The sequence below is a fragment of the Caretta caretta genome, chromosome 8 (assembly GCF_965140235.1).
Source record: "Caretta caretta isolate rCarCar2 chromosome 8, rCarCar1.hap1, whole genome shotgun sequence".
In the NCBI taxonomy this organism is placed as follows: domain Eukaryota; kingdom Metazoa; phylum Chordata; order Testudines; family Cheloniidae; genus Caretta; species Caretta caretta.
The window spans coordinates 3531303-3558959 of record NC_134213.1 but is presented as its reverse complement, the minus strand read 5'-3'; the positions used below and the strand labels follow the sequence as shown (position 1 = coordinate 3558959).

General features: G+C 43.9%; 1 protein-coding gene across 1 annotated transcript; it reads right to left on the bottom strand.

Moving 5' to 3' along the window:
- Positions 1 to 4159: 4159 nt before the first annotated feature.
- LOC125641182 (uncharacterized) lies at positions 4160 to 27501 on the bottom strand. Its single transcript, XM_048860700.2, has 9 exons — positions 26588 to 27501; positions 21359 to 21703; positions 19646 to 19873; positions 18313 to 18396; positions 14288 to 14407; positions 9781 to 9836; positions 7875 to 7965; positions 6048 to 6087; positions 4160 to 4884 (listed from the first exon to the last, which is right to left on the bottom strand). Exons 1-9 carry the CDS (start codon positions 26634 to 26636, stop codon positions 4746 to 4748), a joined length of 1152 nt encoding a protein of 383 aa, XP_048716657.2. The 5' UTR covers positions 26637 to 27501; the 3' UTR covers positions 4160 to 4745.
- Between the last annotated feature and the right edge of the window lie 156 nt (positions 27502 to 27657).

The window sequence follows — 27657 nt, the reverse complement described above, 5'->3', positions numbered from 1 at the left end:
CGGACATCTGCCTTTTCCAAGTTAACGCCTTAATGGCAATCTCAAATATTGGACAGTGTAAATAGTTGTTTCCTACTGCATCATATAGGATTTTAAAGCACCACTTTAATTTAATTCTGCCAGCAATGCTTTGTATTACCTTCATGCCTAATCCTCCTTCCCTTGATCTTGATTCTTCTCCTAGGCTTTCTAAAAAAAAAAAAAAGAGTTTCCAGATGCTTATGGCTCATTTTCTAACAATCTTTCCTTTCTGAAAGCTGCTGCTTTGATCTGATTTCCACTCCCACCCCCCACCCCACCCCCAATTCTCCTCCAGGGTTGAATTCCTCAGGTTTCTGTTTTCTTTCGAGAAAGGCACTGCTTCCCTAGTCATTTCTCAAAAGACTCCCTTTAACTTTTCATTAAATGCACAGACAGCTGGTATCAGCTCCTCATGAATTGGTTCAACACATTTCCATTTAAATATGTCCCTCCTGGCTTCATTAAAATTCCAGCCATGTTCTTTTCTGTCTTGTCATTTCCTTTGTACATTCAAATCTGAGTAAATAATTAGGGGGTGGGAGGGAGAATTGTTAGAAACCCAAGTTATTTATAGCTTCTCAGTTGCACTTTTGGGATTTGCTTTCACTTGGGTGGATTAGATCAAACTGAATTCGTTGGCTAAGTCCCTCAATTCTAGTGTTGTGTCCAAAAACGTTATAAATACAACAGTCATCACGGAGAACGTGCCAGATCCTCAGCTGGTGTACACTGGTCTCACTCCACAGAAGATAGAACTCCACTGAAATGAGAGATTCTGATTTACACCAGCTGAGGACCTGATCAAACCCTTAATTGGTAGACCCTGGTTGAAATGAAAAATTGACTGACATCATCAGAGGCTCCTAGATTTTTGTTGTTTAAGGAATTGCTTCAAAACCAGGAGCCCCTCCTTATTCTTTAAGCATATGAGAGTGCTTCATACTCACTAGCACTTCCTGGAGCCAGGCATATCATGACAGGTGCTGTGCAAACTGTCCACGAACAGCTCAGCTGCAATACTGCAGTGATTCTAGTCCAGGGCACAAAAATGGTTTATATGAGGACTGACTCAGAATGGAGGCTTTTGGTCCAGGAGTCAGGCACCTAAATACCTTTGAGACTCATTCCCCACACTGTTACTACAGTTCTACCCTGCTGTCCTGCCCCTGAAGGTGGAACAGCAGAACAATGAAACTGGCATAAACAATGGGGGGGGGAGGAGAAATCAGGCCCTGTCCATTCAAATACGCCATTTCTTCCCCTCTAATGCCATTTCCAGAAAGTCACTTTCCATTAAAACAGCTGCCACCTGAAGCAAAAACACAAGACAACACCCCCCCCCCCAAAAAAAAAACACATTTAACTTCTCACTGTACCAGCCTCAATTCATGATCCTTTCCTCTGAGGCCCAAATGTTTCATTGCCTAATCTATTGTCCTGCACCTGAATTTCCACAGAATGATGCTACTTACATCAATCATAATCAAAGGCAGAACCTTCCTATCTACTGCAGACCTTTCACTTCCAAGCTGAGAGTATCAAATGGATCCCAACTGAACAGCCACCCAACCAAGTTAATTATGAGAACATGTACAATCTTCAGCTAAATATAACTCTAGTTGAAAGACAGGCAGGCAAAAGCACCATGTGAACAGAGGTGCTCTCCCTGATCATTATTGTAGAAAAAGGACACTTCATCCTACAGCAATATATCAGCCAGATGGCCCTGGAGATATACAGGGGCCACACTTGCAAGGAGTTGACTGGAAGAGAGGTTTAACAGTGCACTGCTTCTATTATAGTCTAGCGAGAGTCAGCATTTTCAGGGATATACACAAAGGAGGATTTAACCTTATCCCAATACCGACCACGTCATGATAAGTTGCAATGTTGTCCTATTCCTATAATATAATAAGCTGGTGAGCTGATGCCAATGCAATAAGATAAGTGTTTGTTTCATTCTATACCACTGTAGGGGTCTAGTACTTGTGTTAGGCACCTAACGGCGAACAGTCACACCCTGGCTTTTCATACACAGAAGACTATGTCTGGAAAGCCCCCTACCCTCAATCCTTTAGTAGTGAGGAACTTCAGAGAACAGATCTGAGCTTGGGTGGCATTGAAAGGGCCCAATCGGCATGCCTGTCCCCTTGGAACACCTACAGAAGGCAACAGGGTGATTATGCATGGGGGACTTGCAAACAAAGTCTTACTATTTGTTTAATCCTGTAAAAGGGTTGACTCAGCATGGGTGCACCCCCTCATAGCAGGGTACTGTATAGCAGCCTTTTCTGCTCTCATTCCCATGGCCAACAGTCACTCTGGTGGTCTCTCTTCTTGCCGCTCAGCCCTCTAGCCAGGTCAGGTTTTAATCCCACTGTTTCCAGGGTAACAGAGCATTCACAAATAATCTCGTGTCAGGTCTGTGGCCTCTGACTCTGGGCCCAGTGGTCTTTACACCCTTCTCTCCAGGCTTTGAGTTGTCCTTATTCCCTTACATCAGGGGCTTCATACTGCCTTCCCAGTGGCTGGTGCGGAAACCCAGGCCCACTCTCTATGCTGGGTTCTAGTCCAGAGACTCTAAGACAAACAGCATGGTCTACTCTGTCAGACACCTTATCCCTGCCTCCCTAGGCACCTTCCTACCATTAGTCTTTCACAAGGCTTTTCCCCCAGCCCGTTCCTGGGCTCTGTGTAACAAGCAACACCTCCTAGGATATCTTCCCAGAGAGTCAGTTCCTACTCCTTCAATAAGGATCAGCCACAGAAGCAGCTCTAATCCTGTGTCTTCTGGGTAACTCCACTTATCTAGTGCCCAGAGAGTCACTGAAGAGCTCTGCCCTCTCTTCCTAGAGCCCCCAAACTCCAGTCCAAATGCCCCTGAGGCTTTCCCCTCACTGCCTCTGGCTTCCCCTGGCCCCAAGCTTCCCCCAGCTCAGAACTCTCCAGCTCTGGTTTCTCTCTCTGCCTTTGGGCCAGAAGAGGAATCTCCCAGGTATTTGTCTCCTCCCTACCTTCTTTCACTGCCCTGTACTGCTTTCTTTATGGAGAGACAGCGGGTTCAATCCCTAGTTAAACAAGGCCCATCCTCCAGGTGCAGCCAGGTTGCATAACTGGCCTCTCCGGCCCAGATTAACCCTTCCATTGCCTCTGTGAACTACACACTCATTAAAATGAACCCATAAACAGGGCTTTATTTAGTGACTATTTATGGCCCAACCTTCCCAGAATCAGGGCTGACCGTGTCATTTCTAAAGGCCCCAGGGGCTCCCATCAGTACTTCGGAGGAGATGTTCTGCTCTGCTTCCTTTACACCACCTGGGCTGTTCAATGGGGAATGAAAACCACCCTCAGGCCCCTGCTTGGGTCCCTCAGTGGGTGTGGGGAATGTGGAACCCCAGTGGGTGTAACTCAGTGGTTCCCAAACTTTCTATGATCATGCCCCCATTACTCCTGTCTGTGCCCCTCCCCCCAGAACCGGGGCCAGGAGCGGGGCTGAGGCTTGGGGGAGGAACGTGGATGAGGTAAGGAGGCCAAGGCTGGGGCCACAGCTGGGGTTGGGGCTGGGAGTAGGGACAGATCTAGATCCATAGCCAGGGGCCAAGGCTGGGGGTGGGACCAGCAGCAGGTGCAGAGCTGCAGCCAGGACACAGTCATCAGGGGCCGAGGCTGGGGCTGGGTGTGGTGCTGGGAGCCAGGGCAGCAACTGGAGGTGGGGTTGGGACAGAACTGGGAGATAAGCAGAGCGGAGCCGGGCAGCCCTCCCTCCTGACCTCCCGTGGGGGCTGGTCCAGGCCCTGCTGCACCCCCCCCCAAACGCTCCTCACTGCCCCCCACAGGGGGTGCACCCCACAGTTTGGAGACCTCTCATGTAAGTGCTTCACACATTTCAGTTTTAAAGTCTCACGGTGCGGCCCAGGGAACAGAGTTTCAATGTGTAATCAAATACAAATTGTTATTAACCCAGGCACATTTGAGGCCATGATATCCAGCCCAAGGAACACAAGTAGCCCCTGATCCACAGTGTGTCACATCTGATTTAGATCATCATCAACCTTATTTCTTCATTTTTCTTTGATGATGCAAAAGGAATAAGAGTTAACATTTGAGGGGTTTGACATTGCAAAACTATTAATCATCCAAGTTAGTTCTTCTCTTTATTATTGCTCACTCCACAGCATGGATTCAGGCAGTCAGGTCAGGGGAATATAGGGAAAGGTTAAAATCTATTCCAGCAGTAATACAGCACCCCCTGGCTTCAAGTGGTTTCCATCACATACAGCGTTTACAGTTTGGTTCACTATACAAATTGTTCCAGCACCCCTGCTGTTACTCGTAAATAAGGCCCAGATCCTAAGCATATGTGTAGTCCAGTTGACTTCAGCAAGATTATTCTGGTGCTTTGAAGTTACTCATAAGCAAGGAGTTCCAGGATTGGGGCTTAAGAGACTAAGAATTTTGAGATTCAAGCAATGGGTAAAAAATCTTCTAATAGAGGCTACTTTATCCAGCAGTTTTAAAGATGGCTCAAGAGGAAAAGGCCCAGATCCTCAGGGCATCACCTGGAAGTTAGGTGCCTAAAAACTTTAGAGTAAAATTTGCTTCTAGGTTTTAAACTCCCCACAGTTCAGATATTTGGATCTGGGTTTTGGTTTGTATCCATTATTTCCAGGGTTAGCAAGGAATTAATCCTTATTTTCCAGCCTACCATGAAAGAGCCTCTTTTAGATGCTGGATTCCACAGGATCGTGACATGTTCCCTGTGATATTGAATGGCCGTCGGGTATCTGCTGCAGAGTCAAAAGGGTATTCTCTTCTTCTACTCCACTGAGAATTTTTTCAGGCTCTGCAGATAAATCTGAGCTGTAACAAGAAGTGCAGATTATTAATGGGGTAGCAAACAGATACATGGGCCCATCATGGTGGGCCAAATCCTGAAATCTTAACTTAATCTTTGCCTGGGCAATTCCTACTGAAGTTTGGGGCCAGATCTTCAGCTAATGTAAATTGGCATCTCTGCATTGTCGTTAATGGAGTAATGCCAATTTTCACCAGCTGGACCATTTACATTAATATGCAGGTTAAGAGAGGGCTTCAAGTCTCATGCTTGTAGGTGTCAACTGATCTCCATAGGGGATCGGAAAAGAATTTCCCCTTCTCCCTTGTACAGCACAGTAGAATTGGTTATGTGCAAGACAAGGCGGATGGCCGGGGGCCATTTTCCACTGAAAATTCAGCTATTGACTACTGGTAAACATCTGCACTTGATGAGCCACTGGTCAAATTGTTTACAGACCATCCTCTATTTTGACTAAGCAACAAAACATTTCAACAAAACCCCTCTTATGAAGAAAGAATTAGAATTGCCTCACTCCTCTCTTGAGACCGTCATCATGCATAGTATCCTCTTTTGCCTGTTTGGCATGAACACCTCTTCACTGTGGACTGTACATGAAACTCTTATGTTGTCGTGAGTCAGCAGAATAAACTGTTTTCCTGGTTGGGCACGATAATGGGCCAGATTCTGCCTTCACTTGCTCTGGTGTAAATCATAACTCACCCCATTGAATTAGATGAAGTTATATTAGTGTAAAAGCTGTGTAAGTCAGAGGAGAACCAGGCCAGTGGTGCACACCAGATTCTTCTCTCTCCCAGTGTAACACCAAAGGGATTATTCCTAATTTACACCCATGTGGCAGGTGATTGGGTCCTTATGTGCCATTTCCTCCAGGTGTTTGATCAAATCCTGAAGTGGGTTATTTAGTTCGCTGAACTGAAGTCACTACATGACATCAAGCATCACCATTAGCAGTTCTTCAGTGTTCTGGTTGTCTATTTGTTACTCCATTATGTGCAATTTCTAAGCAGCAATGCTTGATTGTCTGGAGTAAAGTGGTCTGGAGGTCAGTGTCCTAACGCAGCATGTGCAATCTGTCCTGCTCCCATTGCAATCAATGGCAAATCCCATATTGCCTTCAGTAGGATCAAGCTTGGACCCTTTCATAGGAAATGATAAAACAGATTACCTTTTTATGGTATGCAGTTGATACTTCCCCAAGCGTTTACCTAGAAACAAAGCAGTGCTAATTAGAATCTGACAAGGAAAAACAAACCCATAATTCTAATGAAATTCTAATGCACTCGGACACAGAGACAATATTGTTGTAGCAGCTGAGCAGGGACCAGTGCCCTGGTGCATCTACACAGCAAATAAAGACCCATGGCGGCGAGTCTCAGAGCTGCGTCAACTGATTCAGGGTCGCCAGGCTTGCACTGCCGGGCTAAAAATAGCAGCGCAGAAATTCAGGCTTGGGCTAGACCCACACTCTGAAACCCAGAGAGGGTGAGGGTCTTGGAGCCTGGATCCAGAACATCTACACTGCTATTTTTAGTCCCACAGCACAAGCTTCCTGTCCAAGTCAGTTTACCTCAAGCTCTGAGGCTCAGTGCTGCTGGGTTTTTTGCTGTGTAGACATTACTCACAGTTATATCGGCCTGTGTCAGGAGTAACTCCAGTAAACTGAGTGTATTTTCACAAGTGCTAAACCTGTCAGTGAGATCAGAATCAAGCCAGTTACATGCATGTGTAATGAATGGGCTTTGGCTCCTTAGAGGTTGCTTCCTCCACATCACAGCCAGCAGTGAATTCCTCCTAAACTCTTCCAGTCCTGCCTGTGAGGAAAACAAAGCTCCACCAAACGAACAGGGTGACACGATCCTCAGGGGAATAAAGAACACTGAAATGTTTTAAAACATTTTAAACAAGTGAACAAGTGAACTCACATGGCTATGTGTAACCAGTAATGTTCTGGAGTGAAATAGGTTCACTGCACTTGTAAAGAAAAACTTTACCAGTGCTGGTCTTACTAGCTGCCAGTTCATCAGTATTCTCCTCACTCCTGGAATCAAGGTAACACCGTGATAAGGTTAATTCCCCTATGCATTTGCATGAGAGATCATCCTTTTGATAAGCAATAGGTACTGTGAGCCTGATTCTCTTCTCACATTGCTTTTCCATACACAGGTGTTACTCCATTAACACCACTGGGAGAAACAGGCTCTGTATAGGTTTCAGAGTGGTAGCCGTGTTAGTCTGTATCAGCAAAAACAACGAGGAGTCCTTGTGGCACCTTAGAGACTAACAAATTTATTTGGGCATAAGCTTTCGTGGAGTGGGTTTTAGCCCATGAAAGCTTATGCCCAAATAAATGTGTTCATCTCTAAGGCTCAGTATAGCCACCAAACTCTGCTTCAGCTGAGTCACTCCAGATTTACACTACTGTAACTGAGAGCAGAATTTGCCCATTGTACATATCTATATATTAAACTGCTTCCAAGAACAAATTCTATAGTTTGTTCCTCATTTGACAAAATGTAACTAATACCCACCAAGCAAGACATTGTACCCCAAACCTTTCTTTTCCCTTGCCTGTAAAACAGTGCTGTTACTTATGTATTAAGCATAAGCTTTTAAGCATCAGTTTCCCTGTGTCTGGATTTGCAGCTCAACATCTGCCTTTTGCTATGCAGCTCCAAAATACCTTGGGGTGTTACATCCGTGTAAAACTAGCATGAGGTTAGAATCAAATTCCTTCTCCATAGTGGGTTGGTTATGACCAGGCCCCACTTTTGGCCCAGTCTTCACTAAATAAGAATGAACTGTTTTCACATATATGCAGTCAGCAAGAATCAAAAGCACTCAGGCAATGAACAGCAAGATTTAATGCATAGTTCACATCTGCCTTTGTGTCAGCAATTCAATATTTGGAGGACAGAAAGATGCAAAAGGGATCCACATCGGACAGGCAGCCAATGCAGAGCATTAAGATGGACACCTACCATCCAGTACTTACATGTCAATAACACTACCAGCACCAATGTGAAGAGAAGAATGACTGTCACTACCACAGAGATGATTATGGTTGGAATTTCATTCTTTAGGTGCTAATGGGGGGAAGAAAGCAGAAATGACTTTTAAACTATGCTTTTTCTCTGCTAAGTTTAATTAAAATCTGGTTGGTCTGACCGATGAGTACGCTGAAATACTGTATCTGCAATCAGCAGGAGTTTGCAGAGTAAATTTCAGGATGGATTTTCTGAGCCTTCCTCATGAATACGAAGAAAAATCAGGAATTCTACATGCAACTTTGTGATATGTTTTGAAAGATAGTTGGATTGTGTATTGTGATAATTCCAAGCTTATTTTTGTTTTGCATAAGTTGGAGATTTGGCAAAACCACAGGTTACTTTTGCAAAATCTCCTTGGGTGGGTTTTGGTTAAGCAAAACCCAAACCAGGGGTGGTTGGATCTAGGCCCCAGTTTTATCTGAGCCAGATCCTGGCCCCCATTATGAAATGGTTGTCTCTCCCAACCAACAATATGCAGTGTTGTTGTAGCCATTTGTGTACCAGGATATTAGCGAGACAAGGTGGGTGAGGTAATATCTTTTATGGAACCAACTTCTGTTGGTGAGAGACACAAGCTTTCGAGCTACACAGAGCTCTTCTTCAAGTCTGGGAAAGGTACAGATCTGAAGAAGAGCTCTGTGTAGCTCGAAAGCTTGTCTCTCTCACCAACAGAAGTTGGTCCCATAAAAGATATTCCCTCAACCAACTATAGATTTTTAGACTTCACTAGCCAAGAAGCGAAAAAGTCTGATTCACAGGTTGCACCACAAAGCCATCAGTGAACACCACTGGCTGAACCTCAAAGATGGGTGACTTAGTGTTTGTCCCTTTCAAACACTGCCCTGTTTCCACAGCAGCAGACAGCATGGTTTGAATCTGAGAAATTTTATCTGCAAAGTTCATGAATATTTTATACAGTAAGAAAAACTTAATTCTGGAACTGAGGGGAGGCAGCACAGAATCACCGTGCCCAGCACATCTGGATCAGTTCTGGGGTGTGAGACCAGGGAGGCGGAGAAACTTTTCCTTGCCTCGCACACAGCCATTGTCATCTGATCTTATAAAAATCCGTATGTTGCACTTGGTCAGACTCAGCATAACACATCCAACTAAGACACTCTAGCCCTTTCCCCTCTTTCATTTCAGCTGGTACAGGTCATCCACACACAACTGATCTATGAGGACAAACTAGCATACTGCTGTATGGAACAGTAGAGGACAAAAAGTAGGTGACATGAAAAATGGCACAACACATCAGCCAATGTTTCTTGCACCTTTCTTGGAACCATTCAGTGCTGGCCACTGTCAAAGACAGCAAACTGGACGAGATGGACGATAGGTCTGAGCCAGTCTGGGAATTCCTACGTTCCCCTGTAAAAATTTTAAAACCACCTACCATGCTACTTTGCAGACAGTGTAACCTTAGCATAAAATGCTATATAAATGACTGACAGGTCAGGCAGGCTGTTAGCTAATCAGACATTTCTGAGCAGGGCTGGGCTAATAGCAGTTTTTTTAGTTTTGTGGTTGAGCTGAAAAATAACAAAAATAATTTTGTTCAACTCAAAATAAATATTGGAAGGTTTTGTTTTGTTTTCCAGAGTTTTTAAAACTTTCCATTTTTTTACATTCCAACACGATATGTCTTTCTGAAACTAAAGGCAAAATGGTTTTGACATTTCCAAAAAAAAGATTTTAAACTTTTTTTTTTCCAGCTCAAATGCTTCATCGAATGTGACCTAAATTCACAAATGGTTTCAGTCAACCCAAATTTGCATTTTTTTTATGGAAAAACTGTTTGCATGAAAATTTTTGCCAAGCTCTGCTTCTCAGACTTAGAATAGTTTTTACCTGGTTTGGATTATCTACACTTTCCTCTGACTGAAGTTTTGAATCTGTTGAAGCCTCTGACAACAGAAAAAGCAGAGAATAAAATGAGTATGGCCCAAAGTTTGATCCCTTGTCGAACAGAACCGAACTATGTGAAGTCAAATTTGTGAAGAAAGGTCCTACTCAGTGTGAGTAAAATTGTCAGAATCTGGCCCCAAATAAAAAAGCTTTAAATTGTAGGATAAATCTCATTTGTAGCTCAGGCAGTGGTTCCCAAACTTGTTCTGCCACTTGTTTGGGGAAAGCCCCTGGCGGGCTAGGCCGGTTTGTTTACCTGCTGCGTCCGCAGGTTCAGCCAATTGCGGCTCTCAGGGGCTGCGGTTCGCTGCTCCAGGCCAATGGGAGCTGCTGGAAGCAGCGCGGGCCAAGGAATGTACTGGCCGCCGCTTCCAGCAGCTCCCATTGGCCTGGAGCAGTGAACCGTGGCCACTGGGAGCCGCGATCGGCCGAACCTGCGGATGCGGCAGGTAAACAAACTGGCCCGGCCCGCTTTCCCCAAACAAGTGGCAGAACAAGTTTGGGAACCACTGATCTATATATATCCATGGTACCCCCACACCTTGAATATGGTGTGCAGTTCTGGTCACCCCATCTCAAAAAAGATATACTAGAAATGGAAAAGGTACAGAAAAGGACAATAAAAATTATTAAGGGCATGGAATAGCTTTCATATGAGGAGAGATTAAAGACTGGGACTGTTCAGCTTAGAAAAGAGATAAATGAGGGGGAATATGAAAGAGGTCTATAAAATCATGACTGGTGTGGAGAAAGTGAATAAGGAAGTGTTATTTACCCCTGCACATAACACAAGAACCAGGGGTCACCTAATGAAGTTAATAGGCAACAGGTTTAAAACAAACAAAAAGGAAGTACTTCTTTACACAACACACAATCAACCTGTGAAACTCATTGCCAGGGGACGTTGTGAGGACCAAACCTATAATTGGGTGGAAAAAAATTAGATAAGTTTCACCAATGGCTATTAGCCAACATGGTCAGGGGCACAACCTCATGCTCTGGGTGTCCCTAAACCTCCGACTGCCAGGAGCTGGGACTGGACAACTGGGGATAGATCACTTGATAATTGCCCTGTTCTATTTACTCCCCTGGAAGCATCTGGCATTGGCCACTGTCAGAAAACAGGATACTGGGTTAGATGAAACATTCGTCTGACCCAATATGGTTGTTCTTATGTATTTTCTTTAACTTGTAAAATAAGGAAGCTGTGGTCCCCACACAATGAATTTCTGATGCATCACAAAGGGCAATGCTCTGAAAAGCTTTGTTTGCTCATTTCTTGTTAAATCATGTTCACAGTGAACTTTAAATCATGCCATGGTGATATAGTGCTAGCAATGGACTGACCTTAGTTTATAATGGACCGAGTTCTGCAAGATGCTGACGTCTTAGACTTGTAAGCTCCTCACAGGAGATACTTAAATGCCTCACAGGATTGGGCCCCTTGTGATTAAAGAGCAGCCCACTGAACTCAATGCGTTACTGGGTTGGGCATGTTAACATTCAAACAGACTGCTGCAGTGACATTACAGATCATGCTCTGAAGGCAAATGTGTGATATAAAAACTAACCACATAACCTATACTGGCAAAAACATTCTGGTGTCTGAATGAGTCACATGCACATTCACCCGTACATAGAAACAGACTTCCTAAGACCACCTCTGTGGTAAGTGTCTGGGCGTTTGACTTCACTAAATGGTAAATTAACTGACTACCATTCCAGACTCAAGCCAATCAATCTGGTGAACAAGATGTCATCAGTATTTCGATTTATAATGAAGATTTAGATGGATGTGAGGGAAAGTTTGTTATTTAGAATTTAATCACTGTGCTAAATATAATTAAATTTGTTGTATAAAAAATGAAGCTGTGTTTTTATGTATATTAAATCCCTCATTGTGGAACACAGGTTTCCTTGTACTTCTGATATAATATTCTGTCCTCTTTGCTCCCCCTGGAGCTGTTTCTCTTTTTATTTATCTTGAAAAAAACAAAAATAAAATTTTTAAGAAGACATGTGAGTGGAGCAGTGGAAAGTAGCTGATAAAAAGGAGCCCAATTCTGACTTGACTTACAACTCCACAGCTTCCAACCTGGGCACCTCTTAACACAGAAGGTTTTATCAGTTGGGGCCTGGGTCTAGCATTCTTTCGATCCAACTTCAGGCTACTGCATTCCACCACCTTGGAGTTCATTAATTCCAGAAGCACATTCCTCCAGGTGCTGCTTTTGCAGGAATATGCAACAATGAACAAAGTGATGTGCGATGTTGGTCATTAAAATAGTAGGGAGCAGTTTGCCAAACTGGCCTCATAAATTACACATGCAAATGTAGAGTTCGTCTGCTTATGTGGGAATGTTAGTGCTCAGTTAGGGATACTGTACTTGTGGATGTAGGTCAGCTGCCTAGGTCTGAGCATTTAGCCCACAGAATTTGAAATTTTTGTTTAGAGAGAGGTCAGTTCCAATCCTCACTTTCACGCCAAGATTTCACTAGCAATGTACTAGCCTTAACTTATACCATGCTTAAAGTGTAGTGTGCTTTTAATCAATGTATTGTGTTGAACACATTTGTTCACAAAGGACCTAATGCAATGGCATGATAAATGGAATTACAGTCAGCAGCAAAAATTGGCCTCTTTTTTTTATTCGATATCATTCAACTGCTCTTCAGTATTTTGTCACTTACATCCACTTCACTCTGTTCTTGGGAGAAGTCAGTCATAATTCCTTTGCATGGGTGTGTGAGAGTGTGACTCATTTAAACAGTGGTGTGTTGTTTGCTGGTTCAGGCTCTGTTGTTGGTCTTGATACCACACTGTTCCATTTAGAGTTCCAGCTAGAACATCAGCAGGGCAGCCCTTTTGTAAAATAAAGTACTCAACACAATAGCACATTCACTGCATTTCCTCCTGGGCTGGGTCAGGTCCATCTGTGCTTGATTCCCATCCCGATCAAAAAGCAATAATCATCTGATTTCTGGCATAAATTCCTCCTTAGCTATACTAAAGAGGCTGCTCAAACAAAACATGTTAGAGTCTTGCCTTCAGCAAAGGACCAATTATCCAAGGACCTGCTAAAGTAAATTAGAACCATCAGGAGACATACTACCCCATGCCGGTCTCAATTCCAGCCGTCCTGCTACGTGACAAATGCCAGTAGTAGTCATGAGAACGGCTTGGATCGTTGTATTTAATTTCAATAACGTTCTCCCTACCCGCAGAGCAATCTTTTTGGGGGGTATATAAGAAATAGATGCACTTTTATTCAATCCTTGATAAGCGTGACTAGCAGGTGGAAAAAATGTTGTCACTGAAACAAAACGGATTTTTTTTTAAAAACAAGTGCCACCAAAACCCAGAACTAAAGTCAGATATTCCAGTCTCATAACACCAACAAGACAATTCAAAGAGCAGGCACAATGAGTGGTCACTAAAAGAGAGAGATCCAAATTAGCTCTCAGGTTGAGCCTCTAAATATTGGGCAGGTACTAATTAAGACTCCGTAGTTAAGCATGAGTTGAGTTTTGCATTTAGGAACAGCCTCATGGTATGAAATACTGTACCGGCCGAGCAAAGAGGAGAGTGCGGGCACACGGAGCCCCTGGCATTGGAGGGGAAAATGGAGAGTACATATAGCCCTTGGCATGAGTGGCAGGGGGTGCAGAGAGTCCCTGAAATAGAGAGGGATGGAAGTGTGGCACGCAGGTAACTTGTGGAGGTGGGCATGGGGGAGGATGCAAGGGGCCCCTGGTGTGTGGGCAATGCACAGCCTACAGAAGCAACAAAAATGTGTGACCACCTCATCTATCCCACTTCTCCTTTCTATAGGATGTAGCAACACACTCAGGGACAAACGATGTTTCCCTGGAGTCAGCGGCGGGGAGGCGGGGGGGTGTTGCCACTGACTTCAGTGCCATCAGACCTTTCCCCTAAATGAATGACTTGTGAATTTAAAACTGCAACAATGACAGACATAATAAATATGCCTCTGAATTGCTCGGCAGCCACCTGCAGAACCGTGCTGTGCTCCGCAGATTAGGCTGTGGAGTGCCGAGATGAACTATTTAACCAGCAGATGGTACAGCGCATGCATATATATTGGATTTCCTGCCCCAACCACAGCCTGCCCTTATGAGGAGGAAAAGTACACTGCTTTATTAAGGGCAGTAGAAAGATTTGAATTCCGTGGGTCATATTCTGCTCTCAGTCAGACAGCTTTCAGTGGAGTTACCCGCATGTACACCTGGGAGCAGGATCCTCTCCTTATGTCCCTGTTCTCTATTGTTCATGCAGGATAATATAAAAAAGGGAACTTCTCAGCTTTCTTCCAAAACTGCCTGTCCACCCCACTTAATTAATCTTCACTGACAACTCCACTGTCCTCTGCAAACCCACACACACCGACGAGGCTACAGCAAATATAAAAATTAATTATACTCTCCAGACCTTCACCGAGTCCCTCTTTCGGCGAGTCTCCCGCAGATGTCAAGGGAAATGTAGCGTAAGAAATAGCATTCACTTCACTTGCCTCAGGGGCTGTCTGGACCGTAACTGGGGGAACTGTCCCTGGAATTAAAATAAACAGAAACTTCTAACAGAGTCTCAGTACTCCTGGGGTTCACCCCAGATTTCAGAGTTTTCACAATACAGTAGGCCTGTCCTGTTATTTTGCTGAAATAAGCTGTGCTACATTTGATCAGTATGCATGTGTAGCATACTGAAGTCAGAGCCACTGTAACAAAGAGGTCCAAATCCTGTCAGGTCACATTTTCACAATGTATTTTTTCCAGCCACTGATTCCCCCTAGAGCAGACCACACCCAGATCAAATCTAGCCACCTTACAGGATAATTTGGCTCATTCCCTGGAAGGCACTACTAGCATGTAAACATGGTATATTTGCAAATGGTGACATTCTCTCTACCTGTAGGAAATGGACTGTCTATGGATGTGTGACTATCATCAGACCTCACAGTAGATGTTTGGACAGTGGCAACTCCCGTCACTGAAACAAAGCGTAAGAAGACAAGCTAAAAGCAGTTCCTCGAGTAAACACTGCTTTGGAACGCAGAAGCTCAGAAGAAGAAGGACTGCAACACGTGATTTCATCAGTCCTGTTGCTGCCTTTCTCAGCCATGGAATGCATAAGGAAACACAAAGAGGGTACTCTACACTGCATGAAGAGATCCACAACACTGAGTCTCAGAGCTGAGGTCAACTGACTTGGGCTCACAGGACTCAGGCTGAGGGGCTAAAAATAGCCATGTAGACTGACCCGGGCTCTGAAACTTGGCACCACAGGGTTTTATTGCAGTGTAGACATATGCTGAATGATCCGATCAGGGAGTTTAAGCTGCAATGGTTTACTATGTTTTTCTACTCCATCAGAGCACTTTGCAGACCATTTAGAACATGGGTTACCACTTACAGAGTAAGCATTTTCATATGTTCTTTGCACTGGATCAAATCACTTTAGGCTACAGCATGTGAGAAGATATCATTCAGTGGCTCCTCAAAGTAACCTAATAAGTGCTTCATCGGTCAGCTTAAATATGATGTTTTTACTCCAGTAACGTCCCTGCAGAGCGATGCCCAGCTGATGGAGCACAAGGAAGGAAAGTGGATGGTATGATACGTAGGCCTGGGCCCAAAGTGCGAAACGGAGAGCTGAATATGGAGCCAGACGTGGATTTCAGTCTGGCCTCAAAATTCAGATCCGAGTGCAATTCAAACACCTCATCCCCTCGCCCTGCTACCTCTGAACCTTGAGGGTCCTACCACCAAAGGCTGAGCAGTACACACCTCTGGTGCTTTGCCTCCACTTCAGATGCTGAAAGAACGAGGGGCGAGAAGCTCAGTTTAATGCTAAGAACTGTGTGGGCCGACTTTGTGGACAAGCTTCTCCCACACAGCTCTACTCAGTCCTGATTTGCTGCTCGAGTTTTTAGCCTTTCCCGAACAAAGCCTGCCAATGGGGGCTAACGGGCTATGAGGCTTGAATGAATATCCACAAGGGCCAGCACACTCCTGTTCACTTGTGTCTTAACCAAGGAGGGAGCTACAAGGCTGGAACAAATGTTTCCTTCAAAAGGTGAGACAGCGTTTTTAGAAAGCCCATGTTCTCTTCACACATCAGCTGTGTCTGAAAAAACAGGAAAGCAAATGTGCCTACAAGAAGTAACTGAACCAAGAGAATTTCTCAAATCTGTTGTTCTTGGGGCCCTTGAGAGACAGCATGGCGCTAGCTGAAGACCACAGCAATGACTTTCCCACGGTCAGAGCAATGACTTCCTGGTGCATTGTCACTCTTGAAGTTTGGATTTCCTCTTTTTTAAGCCCCTATTTGCTGACATTTCCCCAAGTGGGCTATTGACATTGCGGCGGGGGGTGGGGGGGGAGACAACACACAGGTCATGTCTTTAGTTCTGGAGGTCCCTGGTTCAGTCTCTGGCCAAGAGGGTGGCTGCCACATTTGAATTGATGTCAGATCAAATCTCAGAAAGCAGTACCTTGGACAAGGACAGGACTCAGGAACAAACAAGGCCTGTTCCAGTTAGTGAAGTGGGGAAATGTTACAGCCAGATGGAGATTGACATGCATTAGAGACCCTACGGTAGTGACCTACTGTCCTCCAGTTTCCATTGGGATACTAGAAACTGTGTGTAATGGTGCATCATCACCTCAAGAGTCCCCCTTATGTCAAAGTGCGGTGTTGCAGAGGTTTGCATCTCCACCACCCCATGCAGGACACCTGTCCTTGTGTGTCACTCAGCCCACTGGCTGAGAAGCGGCCAGTTCAAACCACTTCCAGAGTAACAAAATGTGCAAGGGTAGTCCAAAGTCCAAGAGAATCAACCTAACCCTTCCCATACATTAACTGACTACCATTCCAGACTCAAGCCATCAATCTGGTGAACAAGAGGTCACCAGTGTTTCGATTTATAAGGAAGATTTAGATGGATGTGAGGGAAAAAGTTTGTTATTTAGAATTTAATTACTGTGCTTAATATAATTAAATTTGTTGTATAAAAAATGAAGCTGTGTTTTTATGTATATTAAATCCCCCATTGTGGAACACAAGTTTCCTTGTACTTCTGATATAATATTCTGTCCCCCAACCTGAAGCAAATACTCACCAGCAACCACACACCACAGAACCACTAACCCAGGAACCTATCCTTGCAACAAAGCCCGTTGCCAACTGTGTCCACATATCTATTCAGGGGACACCATCATAGGGATTAATCACATCAGCCACACTATCAGAGGCTCGTTCACCTGCACATCTACCAATGTGATATATGCCATCATGTGCTGGCAATGCCCCTCTGCCATGTACATTGGTCAAACTGGACAGTCTCTATGTAAAAGAATAAATGGACACAAATCAGACATCAAGAATTATAATATTCAAAAACCAGTCGGAGAACACTTCAATCTCTTTGGTCACTCGATTACAGACCTAAAAGTGGCAATTCTTCAACAAAAAAACTTCAAAAACAGACTCCAACGAGAGACTGCTGAATTAATTTGCAAACTGGATACAATTAACTTATCCTTGAATAAAGACTGGGAGCAGATGGGTCATTACACAAAGTGAAACTATCCCCCCCCCCCCCCCCCGGCTGTTCCTCAGACGTTCTTGTCAACTGCTTGAAATGGCCCACCTTGATTATCCCTACAAAAGGTTTTTTCTCCCCGTGCTTTCCTGCTGGTAATAGCTCACCTTACCTGATCACTGTCATTACAGCGTGTATGGTAATACCCATTGTTTCATCTCGTCTATGTATATAAATCTCCCCACTGTATTTTCCACTGAATGCATCCGATGAAGTGAGCTGTAGCTCACGAAAGCTTATGCTCAAATAAATTTGTTAGTCTCTAAGGTGCCACAAGTCCTCCTTTTCTTTTTGCGGCTACAGACTAACACGGCTGCTACTCTGAAACCTTCCCATGGGGTTTCCCTGCCTTCCCTGGCTCAGGTATCAAGAACTGTCCCACCCAGCCCAAGTTTTCCTGAGGCCTCCAGTCTCTGGCATTTTGTCCCTTCACAGGAACCAGCCAGCCTCCAGGTTCTCCCTCCATACTGAACTCCTTCAGCCTATTTATAAGGCCCAGGTGTTTGTTGAGTTCATCAGCTGATCATCCTTTAGTCCCATGCTCTCTAGCTGACAAGTAATGATCTAATTACCGCTCCAGTGGAGTGAATGTGCCTAACTGGCCTTTAACGCTTTCTCGCCCATGATGTGGATTCACTCCTCACACTGTGATTTCCTGATCAGCTGAAGCATTTTGATCTGAGTCAGCACCCACAGGGACTCGTGATACAGATTGTTTCCAGATGATTAAATAACTATAATGAATCTTTGATTCACATTCAAGAACAGCCAACACTTCTGGTTATGGTGACTTGTCAGAGCTCTGAACCCAGTGATCAAATGTCTTCTGCACCGGTATGATCATCACACATACCTGGACTGAGAACACCACCTTCTGTAGCGAAAGCAGGATTGACATTTTCAGTCCCCTCGGAGATCAGAACCGGAGTTGGTGATTCTGTAGTCATGGAGACAAAATAAAATAAGATACTTAAGAAGACCAGCCTTTTCTTAAAAATGGTGTTCCAAATTGCTGTTACAATTTTGAGCTGCTAGTTAAATGTGGGTGAAAATGTGTAGACACTATTTATGTCGGCAATTCAGGTGCCTAACTATGACAACTTACTTCACTGGCAATTCTGGTGGGTAGGCATCTAAATGCACTCAGGTGTGGGCATAATTAATTGTGCCCGCCTTTAACTGTGGGCATGAAATTATGGGTCCAGTATTGGAGGCCATTTGTGAAAATCTGTCCCAAAATGTTCATGTCACGAGTACCAACTAAGATAAAAACTGGAAACAGTTGCAAGCAGCACTGTGTGCAAACATCAGTCTGGGGAAATGAAGTCATTAACACAGATAAAATTGGATAAACAAGACCAACATCAGCGTTAAGAAAATGAATGAAAAGGCAAGTAGTTTATCAGTGCTGCTAACTAATTAATAATAAAGCCCTGACGCAGGAAAGCCCTGAAGTATGTGCTTCATTTTAACTATGTTCGTGAGTCCTGTTGACTTCATCAAGCACAGCAGGTATTTAAGCAACCTTCCTCAACAGGGGTATTTTCCTGAATTGGTGCCCAAGTTAATATAAAGACTTGAGTGGATCTTTGTTTCTTCACCCTGTTGTCCCACCACTCACTACCAGCCTGAGGCCTTCTAAACAAGAGGATCTAGTCTCCGGAAAGTATCTAAGTGGCATAGCTGTTCACATCACAAAGGTGCTTGAGGAAAACAAGAAAGAGCAGAAGGGAAGGGAAGTGGAACTGGACTGTGTCTTGTGGAGCAGGGAAGTGGAGACAGCACAGAGAGAGATGTATGACTGCAACAGGGATAAGTGTATATGACACAGAGGAGTCAGCACTACTTCTGGACACAGTGAAACCTGCAACATTAATTCTTAAAATGCCTTCCAGCAGAGAACTGACGCCGATGGAGTTATTGTAAATTTATACCAGTATTAGTGAAAGGACATGGCTCAATAGCATCAAAATGAAACAAAGTTACATTAAAAACTTTCAGCCTAAAATGGGTGGCAAAGTAGACTGAAAGCATCCCTCACTTAATAGGTAAAAGAACAGATAATTCATCAGCATGTGCTGGGGTAACAGGAGTGCTCCATATTAAGGTAGGTTTTTCTGCCCTTTTTGTGCCAACCTTGCCATGGCACAGTGAGAGAGGTGCTCAGAGCTGTCTGCTTTTCATACCTTCAGTAGGGAGAACAAGTTCTGGTGTGAAAAAAATGAAATCATCATCTTCAGTCCACACAGAAGCTGTCTGAAAAATGGTTGTCAGGGCAGGAAAGGTTGTGGGGAGGGCAGCTGTGGTTGTCGTTGTGGGAGTAGTGGGTGTTGGGAGTGCAATAGTGGTTGTCAGGGGCAGAGTAGTGGGTGTTGGGAGGGCAGTTGTGGTGGTTGTTGCGGGAGTAGCAGGTGCTGAAACGAAATAAAGAGAAGCCGGATCAGAACATCTTCAATAGAACTTAAGTAAAACAAAGCCAAACCATAACTGAATTTAAACAATCTATTTGCCAAAACTCTGAGAAGAGGCTGATGAACAGGTAATTTAAAAGGCCAGTTAATTAGGTCAGAAATGAGTCTCAAATTAGAGCTGGTTGGAACACTTTTTTTTGCGTGGCCAATGTTGATTTTTTGTCCAAAAATGGACAATCCAAAAACTGAAAATTTAGAGCCAAAATCCCTAAAGCCAAACATTTCTCAATTTGGAATTTTCATTTTTGGGATGAAAAATCAATTTTTTTCAAGGAAAGCAGACACATTCTATCAACATTTTTGTTAAGCTAAAAACAAAACACTCAATTTTCTGTCCAAAAAAAAAAAAAAAGTTGCAAGATAATGTTTGACCAGCCATCATCCCGAGTTGTGCTGTGTCTTCCTCAGGCTGTGGAAACAAAACAAAAAAATTAACTGAATGACCAACTGGTGCTAAAGCAATGAGATCAAATTTAATGTGATGTGAACAGGTGTGACTCCGCTGACTTCAGTGGAATTGCACCTGTTTGTATTGAATCTCCCTAGGGCACTGTAATATGAAAATGCACTTCAGACTGAGGTTGAAAAGGACTTCACTAGTCCCTCCCCATGACTAGAGGCAGCTGTGAATTTTTTAATAGTTCTTTGTTGAAAAATGCTGATTCATGAAAATCAAGATGGTTCCCAAAACAGGATTGGGTTTGATGAATTTCCTAACTCAAACAAAAAGTGTTGAGAAAAAAAAAAAAACATTTCAAAAGAGTCAAATAGAAACATTTTGATTTTTTTTCAAAATGAAAAATTCCAATCTTCCGGTTCAGAATGACTCTTCATTTTGAAATTTAGACTAATTAGACTGAAAAAGATTTTAAAAGGTCAAAGTCAAAAAGAAACATTTCAAAATTAGCATAACAAAATGTTTCGATTGACTTGAAATGAAAAAAAAAAGAACTGTTCTTTGGTTTGTGAATTTTTCAGTTTGTGAATATTTTCAAGATTTTGACTTTTTGTCCTGATTTAAGACAAAAAAATATTTTTGTTCTTGAGACTATTTATGGGATGGGAAACCGTTTCCCACCCAGCTCTTGGGTGATGAAATAGGATTGTTCACTACTGTATGTCTACACGTGTCTGCTCATAGTTTAGAGCACAGCACAGATCACTGGCCTTGAAAGTTCACCGAGCACACCGCTGTTTCTCTATAAAGAGAGACAAGGAGGGTGAAGTAATATATTTTAGGTTTCAGAGTAGCAGGCGTGTTAGTCTGTATCCGCAAAGAGAACAGGAATACTTGTGACACCTTAGAGACTAACAAATTTATTAAAATTAACAAATTTATTTTAAATAAATTTGTTAGTCTCTAAGTCTAAGCCTCAATGGCAGAAGAATGGATTTCTCTCTACAGAGAGAGAAGAGAATTTTGCTCACCTCTGTAAACCTGCAAATTCAGGTTTTGTTTGATATCATTGAACCATCCAGGAATCTCTATGCGGCAGCAGTATGCCCCTCTGTCTTTGTGGTCCACATTGCTTATAGTCAGAGAGACATCCCCTCTGGGGATAGGACCTTTTAGTTGGTATCTGCCACTCGCTGTAGATATCACCTTCCACCCATCCGTGCGAACAATTTCACTGCTGCATTTAGATGACGGACAGATTCCCCGGCCCCAGCACATGACACTGATGTCACTCATTTGTCTAACGCTGTAGGTGCAGGGTAGTTTGACGGACTGCCCCACCTTTGCTCTCACTACTGTGAGAGACACACCATGTGCTGGGGAGAAAGAGCAGGGAAAAGCAAAGTCAAGACCTTTTACTCCATGGATACACAGCCCTACTCCTCAATCTCACGCAGTACTGTATCCCGAGAACAGGACAGTCAGGTAAATATTTAAGTAAGAAGGGGATCTCCTTTTGCGTTTCCCCCATGCACCCTCCATTAGTTAGTTTGTTTTAATAGTGGAATAGTGACCCCTTGGGTCATCCCAGTCTGAGCCCTGTCGGAGAAACCCTCTAAGATACTCCGGGAAAGGACATAAGCAAGTGCTATTAGCAAAGAAGATGGCAGCCTTCCCAGTCTTGACCGGAGGCCTGCATCTTGTTGTATATTAGTCTTTGCTCTCATTATCCTGCAGCTGTGCTGTGCAGTGGGATGAGCAGACTTATGACCACCAGAATGCTCCCTAAAAGGTGAGGAACACTGAGCCAATGGCTCCAGTGTGGGAGGAGAAGGAGTTACAAGGTGATGGGAGGTCAATACTCACTTACCCTGAGGGAAGGGAGGGAGACAAAGATAGGGAATGCTCCCATCTCTCCTGAGCTGTGAAGAGTACTATTATTAATTATTATTATCATCATTATTTTTTTCCAGGCATCCTGGCAAAGGAGATGCCTGAGGAGGGAGTACAGAGCAACAATCTTTTAAAACCCATGGATTGAACAATTGGCGTGTCTATTGAAATGGAGACGATATCACTTGCACTTGAGCACTGCAGATTCCACAGCAAAGCTGAGAAAATGGGACCCAAGTTATGCAGGAAAGTCTTTCACCTTGTGGTCACCATTTCAATCCCAGCCCAAATTGGTCTGAAAGTGGTTGCCATCTATTTGGTGACCTGGTGTGAAATGAATTTGGCAGTCTCAGTCCATCCCCATCCCTGTCCCACCAAAAAAAAAAAAAAAAAGAAAGATGTTACAATTGGCTCTAAATGCCTGTCTCGGCAGTGAGGCCAAGAATCACCCACGTGTGTCTAAAGGTAATCTCTCCACTCAGGGTTGAGGTACATTGGCAGGCCAGTGCTGGAAGCTTGCCCTGCCATTGCTTATGCCGTGCCTGTTCTGAGAATAAATAAGGGTAGGTCTTCATTCTGCAGAGCTGGCTCCACCCCCCGACCCCAGTTATCAAATGGGCCAGCACCTTTCCTGAATACCTGAATACAAAGCATACTGAACCTGATGCTCCTCAAGTAGACCGCTGTAAAGCTGGAATAAGTCCATTGGAGCTACATTGCAAGAGCAGGCTCGGGCTAACAGCGTGTTCAGCTTTACTTTGCATCTACAGACAAACCCATCTCATTTAGCCCCGGGTTTGTCTCCCTGCCACACAGCACCCCCGCTGAATGGCTGTGGGTGTGATTCTGAAATCAGAGCTAACAGGGATGGTTCAGCCAGGGATGGTTCTTTTAGCTAAGAGCACTGTAATAAAAAAAGAAGAGTTCGCATATTGGGGCAAATTCCCTGCTGGCCTAACTCCATTGACTCGAAGGGACATTAGCCAGTGGAGGATTTGCCCCCTCCTGTCTATTCCAGGCTGTATGACCTGCCCCATGTCCCCTGAAGTTTTAATTATTTTTTCTACCTTCCTTGTATTCTGTCCTTGGTCATTTCTAGCATCATGCTGAACAAGGGCCATGAGGAGGAGCATGTCTCCTTGTGTTTTCCTTGCTCCAACCCAGACCTGCCCTGCACATGGCCTTGTTCCAGTCCTGTCCCAGCCTCAGAACCAGCCCTGTTCCTGCCTTCCCTGGCTCCACGTAATCCCCTTCTGACCCCAGTTTCAATTCCTGGCTCTGGCATTTGAACTGGCTTCAGTTCTCACCCTCAGCTCTGATTTCTGGCTCTGACTCTGTCTTGACCCTGGACTTGGATATTCAGACTCTGACGCTGACCCCTGTTCCAACCACTAGGCCAGACCACCCATGACTTGGTTTCCTGATAGTTGGTCCCATAACACATTGCACCTCAGCTCCAGTGCCTAGCTATTGCAGCAGCCCTAGTGGCAGGATGACCCTATTGGTCTAGGCCCTCTCCAGCTCACTTATTCCAAAGAGGAAGAGAGGCAGCTGGTGCTGTTACCAGCAGCCATAGCCCTGGTTCTGCTCAGCAGGTCCTCTTAGCCAGCTGAGTGAACTTCCTTTCCTCTTGGCATGACTCCCAGGTAATCTAGAGATTTTTCCAAATAGGCCCATCGTTTTTTCCATGCACAATTCCCTGGGTGACATTTGGTCTGTACCATTTTGCCACAGAACTCGTTATTGGGATGACATTTTGGTTCCGTTATCACTTACCCAGATGGCAATTTGGATTTCTAAATTCAAATGGTTGATTCAGACATACAGACAAAGCAGCACGGCAGTGACATGCAAGGGCTTCGGCCCTTCAAAATGATGTCTGTGGGAACCCGAAGGAGTGTCCTTATGAGACATAAGACCTTGCAAGATGATGATCTACTTTATTACTAGGGCAGCCTAAATTTATTTGCCTTGCTGCAGTACTGCAGCAAAATGCAATGCAATGCCTTGCAATGGGGAATTCAGCCCTCTTTGCCATGCAATGCCTTGCAATGGGGAATTCAGCCCTCTTTGCCATGGTTTCATCCGATGAAGTGAGCTGTAGCTCCCCCGCAACTCCTTTTTGGGTCAGGACCCCTACAATTACAACACTGTCAAATTTCAGACTTAAACAGCTGAAATCATTACATTTATTATTTTTAAAATTCTATGACTGTGAAATTGACCAAAATGGACCATGAATTTGGTAGGGCCCTAGCTATATCTAAACACTTTAATACCTCCATTGGGGCCTGATTCTTGGCCCAATACTCACATTAAGTCGCAACTGCTCATATGAGCAGTCCCACTGAGGTCAGTGTGTCTACCCAGTAAGTGCTACTCAGTGCAATTGTTGATTAAACAGAGAAGGGCAATTAAAGTCATATAAAGGTCAAAACACAACTGAGCTCATAATTGGCTACTCACACCATATTTATCAATGTCTCTTTTGGGTCATCAGCAGTGTTTGAACCTGTGGCCTCCAGTGCTAAAAGCATACATCTCTGCTACTTGATATAAGGGAGTAACTCCACTAAGGGGTAACTATAATAGACTCTTTTCCTATTATGTAGACTAGCTACTAAAGGGGACGCAAAGATGCATATGCTTCTAGTGTGGGTTGTACATTAGAGCTGGTTGAAAAAGGGATCATTTTTGCAAAAAAACTTTGCCTTTTTTGTTGAAAAAACATTGATTTTTTTCCCCTACCAGCTCCATTGTTCATATTCGCTTAGAGCAAGTTAGATAATAGCATGAGTAACAGGTTCTCCAGGGGCCGAGTTGATAAAAGGATAAATATAGTGTTTGACTTCTCGCTCTGTTGTGTCGAAACCTGGCAGTTCCAAGATTTAACAATGCTGAGCTAAGTTAAGATGGGTGAGACGAGACTAACGGTCATTTTGACCCCTAAGTATGTTTCCATATGAAGATATTATTGAAGCAACCACAAATGAAGGCCTAAAAACTGACTTTCTTTCAGGTTGAAGGAGTGGTGGGTAAAGGGTCCTCAGGGGCCTCCTCATTAGGTCCATAAGGGGCATGGTAATAGGTTAGGAATATTTTGGATTCCCTGTTGCTGCAGCAAATCCCGGTGTGGTTTTGGCTCCACAGAAAGCATCATGTACCCTGGTGCTATGTTATCTTGCCCGCTGAATCTCAATGGGAATTGGTGAAGGGATAAAATCAACTTTTGTCTCTCACTGTTTTCTACCAATTTCCTTATCTTTCCCTGGTTGTCAGATAGTGGTTTACGAATATTGCAGTTACTGTAAGCATTAGAATGGCTACTTCCTTCTGTTTGGCATTTTAACAGTTCTATACACCATGGACAATATTTCCAAACCTGGGTGACTAAGGTTAGGCTACTCAGTCCCTATTTAGGCACCTAGGACAGAATTTCAGAAGTACTTAAGTGATTTAGGAGCACAAGGCCCACTGAAAATTTTATTTAGGAGTTTGATTTAGGAGCAAAGCCCACTGTGCTCCTAAGGCCATTGGCTCTTCTGAAAATTCCCCTAGATGCCTAAATATGGATTTAGGAGCTTAACTCTAGGCACCCAGGTTTGGAAATTGTGGCCAGTATCCTACCCAGTCTCTCAGGTTTTTCTAATTCTCCTTGTAACATGCATCTCTTGTAGTACTTCTGCGCCAGATTTTACATGGAAGATAATTAAATGTTTTGGGTGGGATTTCTGAAAGTGCTGCGTGTTGCTATAACTCTGCTCCCACCTTCCTTCCATTGGGAGTTTTGCCGTTGATGTTAATTGGAACAGAGTGCAGCCAAGGCAGAGAGCTTTACAAAATCCCATGCTTTGTCTCATTTTATAAAAACATTTCTCCATTAATATTTAAAAATAATGGCTCCAACCTGGGGCTGGCAGCTCAGCTCAGGGCAGACAGGAAACGTTGGCTTTGCATAATTATAACAACAACACAGAAGTAATTTTTTTTTGTAAATCTGTCTTAATAACCAACAGACCCTACACACAACTTTTGCATATAAAGGGGAACGAGATAGTACGCCTGAATAATTACGAAACTAATTAACTAATACATTCTTCTGCATTGGCACTAATTCAAATAATTTTTACAATCTTCTAAAAGGGGACATATATTTACAATCTCATATGCGAAAAGGAATATACTGTATATACACATACAGAAACAATGAATGCGAGTCACATACATGTTTACAACCTTATACATGGGTAGGGGTGTATATACAAATAGAAACAATGAATACCATTTGCTCTGTAACATTCCAAAAATCAAATGAATCTCACTTTGTCTTCTGAAGAAATACAGTGGTAAAGCAAGCAAACACTCACCTATATACAGCTGTAGCATGATCCAGGGAAGCAACAGGGAATGGGCCATTTAGGCTGATTAGAAACTCCAGGAATGTACCAGAACTGACAGAGGACCAGACCGTATACTTTTCAGAAATGCTGAGTGAGCCTGGCTGTAGTGCAATTTCTCCTTTTTTAAAACTTTACATACTGCAACCTCCTCTTCTCCAGGAGGAAGTAACCCTCCTCTTTAAGTCCTTCCACTAGCTCCCCCTTGTACAGGGGATGAAGAACAAAGCTCCCTGTCCTTGCATTCACGACTCCTCAACCCAGTCTATGCCACTGACCTTGTCTCTTTAGGAGTTTCCCGGTCCCCTACATTGCGCCAGTGCTGGCTTCTGCTTGATGACTCCCGCATTCGCTCCTTCTGCCTCCATGCTTTCTTCCATGGCATCCTCCATGTCTGGAGGGCCTCTCAAAACGTGTTCAGCAAGGCACTTCCTCACCTGATTCAAATCCCTCCTCAAAACTCTTGCCAAGTCACATATGAAAACAAACATTTTTTGCTCTTTTTTTGACCAGGTGTCAGAGCTCTGGTTTTTGGGCCTTGTTCTCAGAGATTCACTTAACCTCAGAACTGACCTCAGAAGAGGATGTATGGCGTGGCCTTCCTGTTTAATACTACAGGCTAGGATTTTCAAAGCCTCCAAAGATCCATAGCCCCTCAACTTTCAATGGTATGTGGGTGCCTAAACCCCTTAAGCTCTTTGCAGATCTTAACCACAGATGGTTAAAAGCACAGCAGGCATATTTTTGTCAACCCTGGTGTGGTGGAAATTATTGCTCTGCCACGGTTTGGGTGAAACCCTGTTGTGGCTAGGGGGCATAGCAGCTGCTCTTCATTCAGGATAAATATAAAAAAAGCAATTAAGCTCCTTTCTGGAATACAGAGTTGCCACAGTAGAACCCACCACCCAAAATACTGGCTACATGAAAGACCTTTCAGGAATCTTAGCTATGTGGGTGGAGGGCTGAATGCAAATGCAGGGGACTGGGCGTTGTTTGAGGGAGTTGTATGAGACAGAGCAGCAGATATGTGATGGAAACAG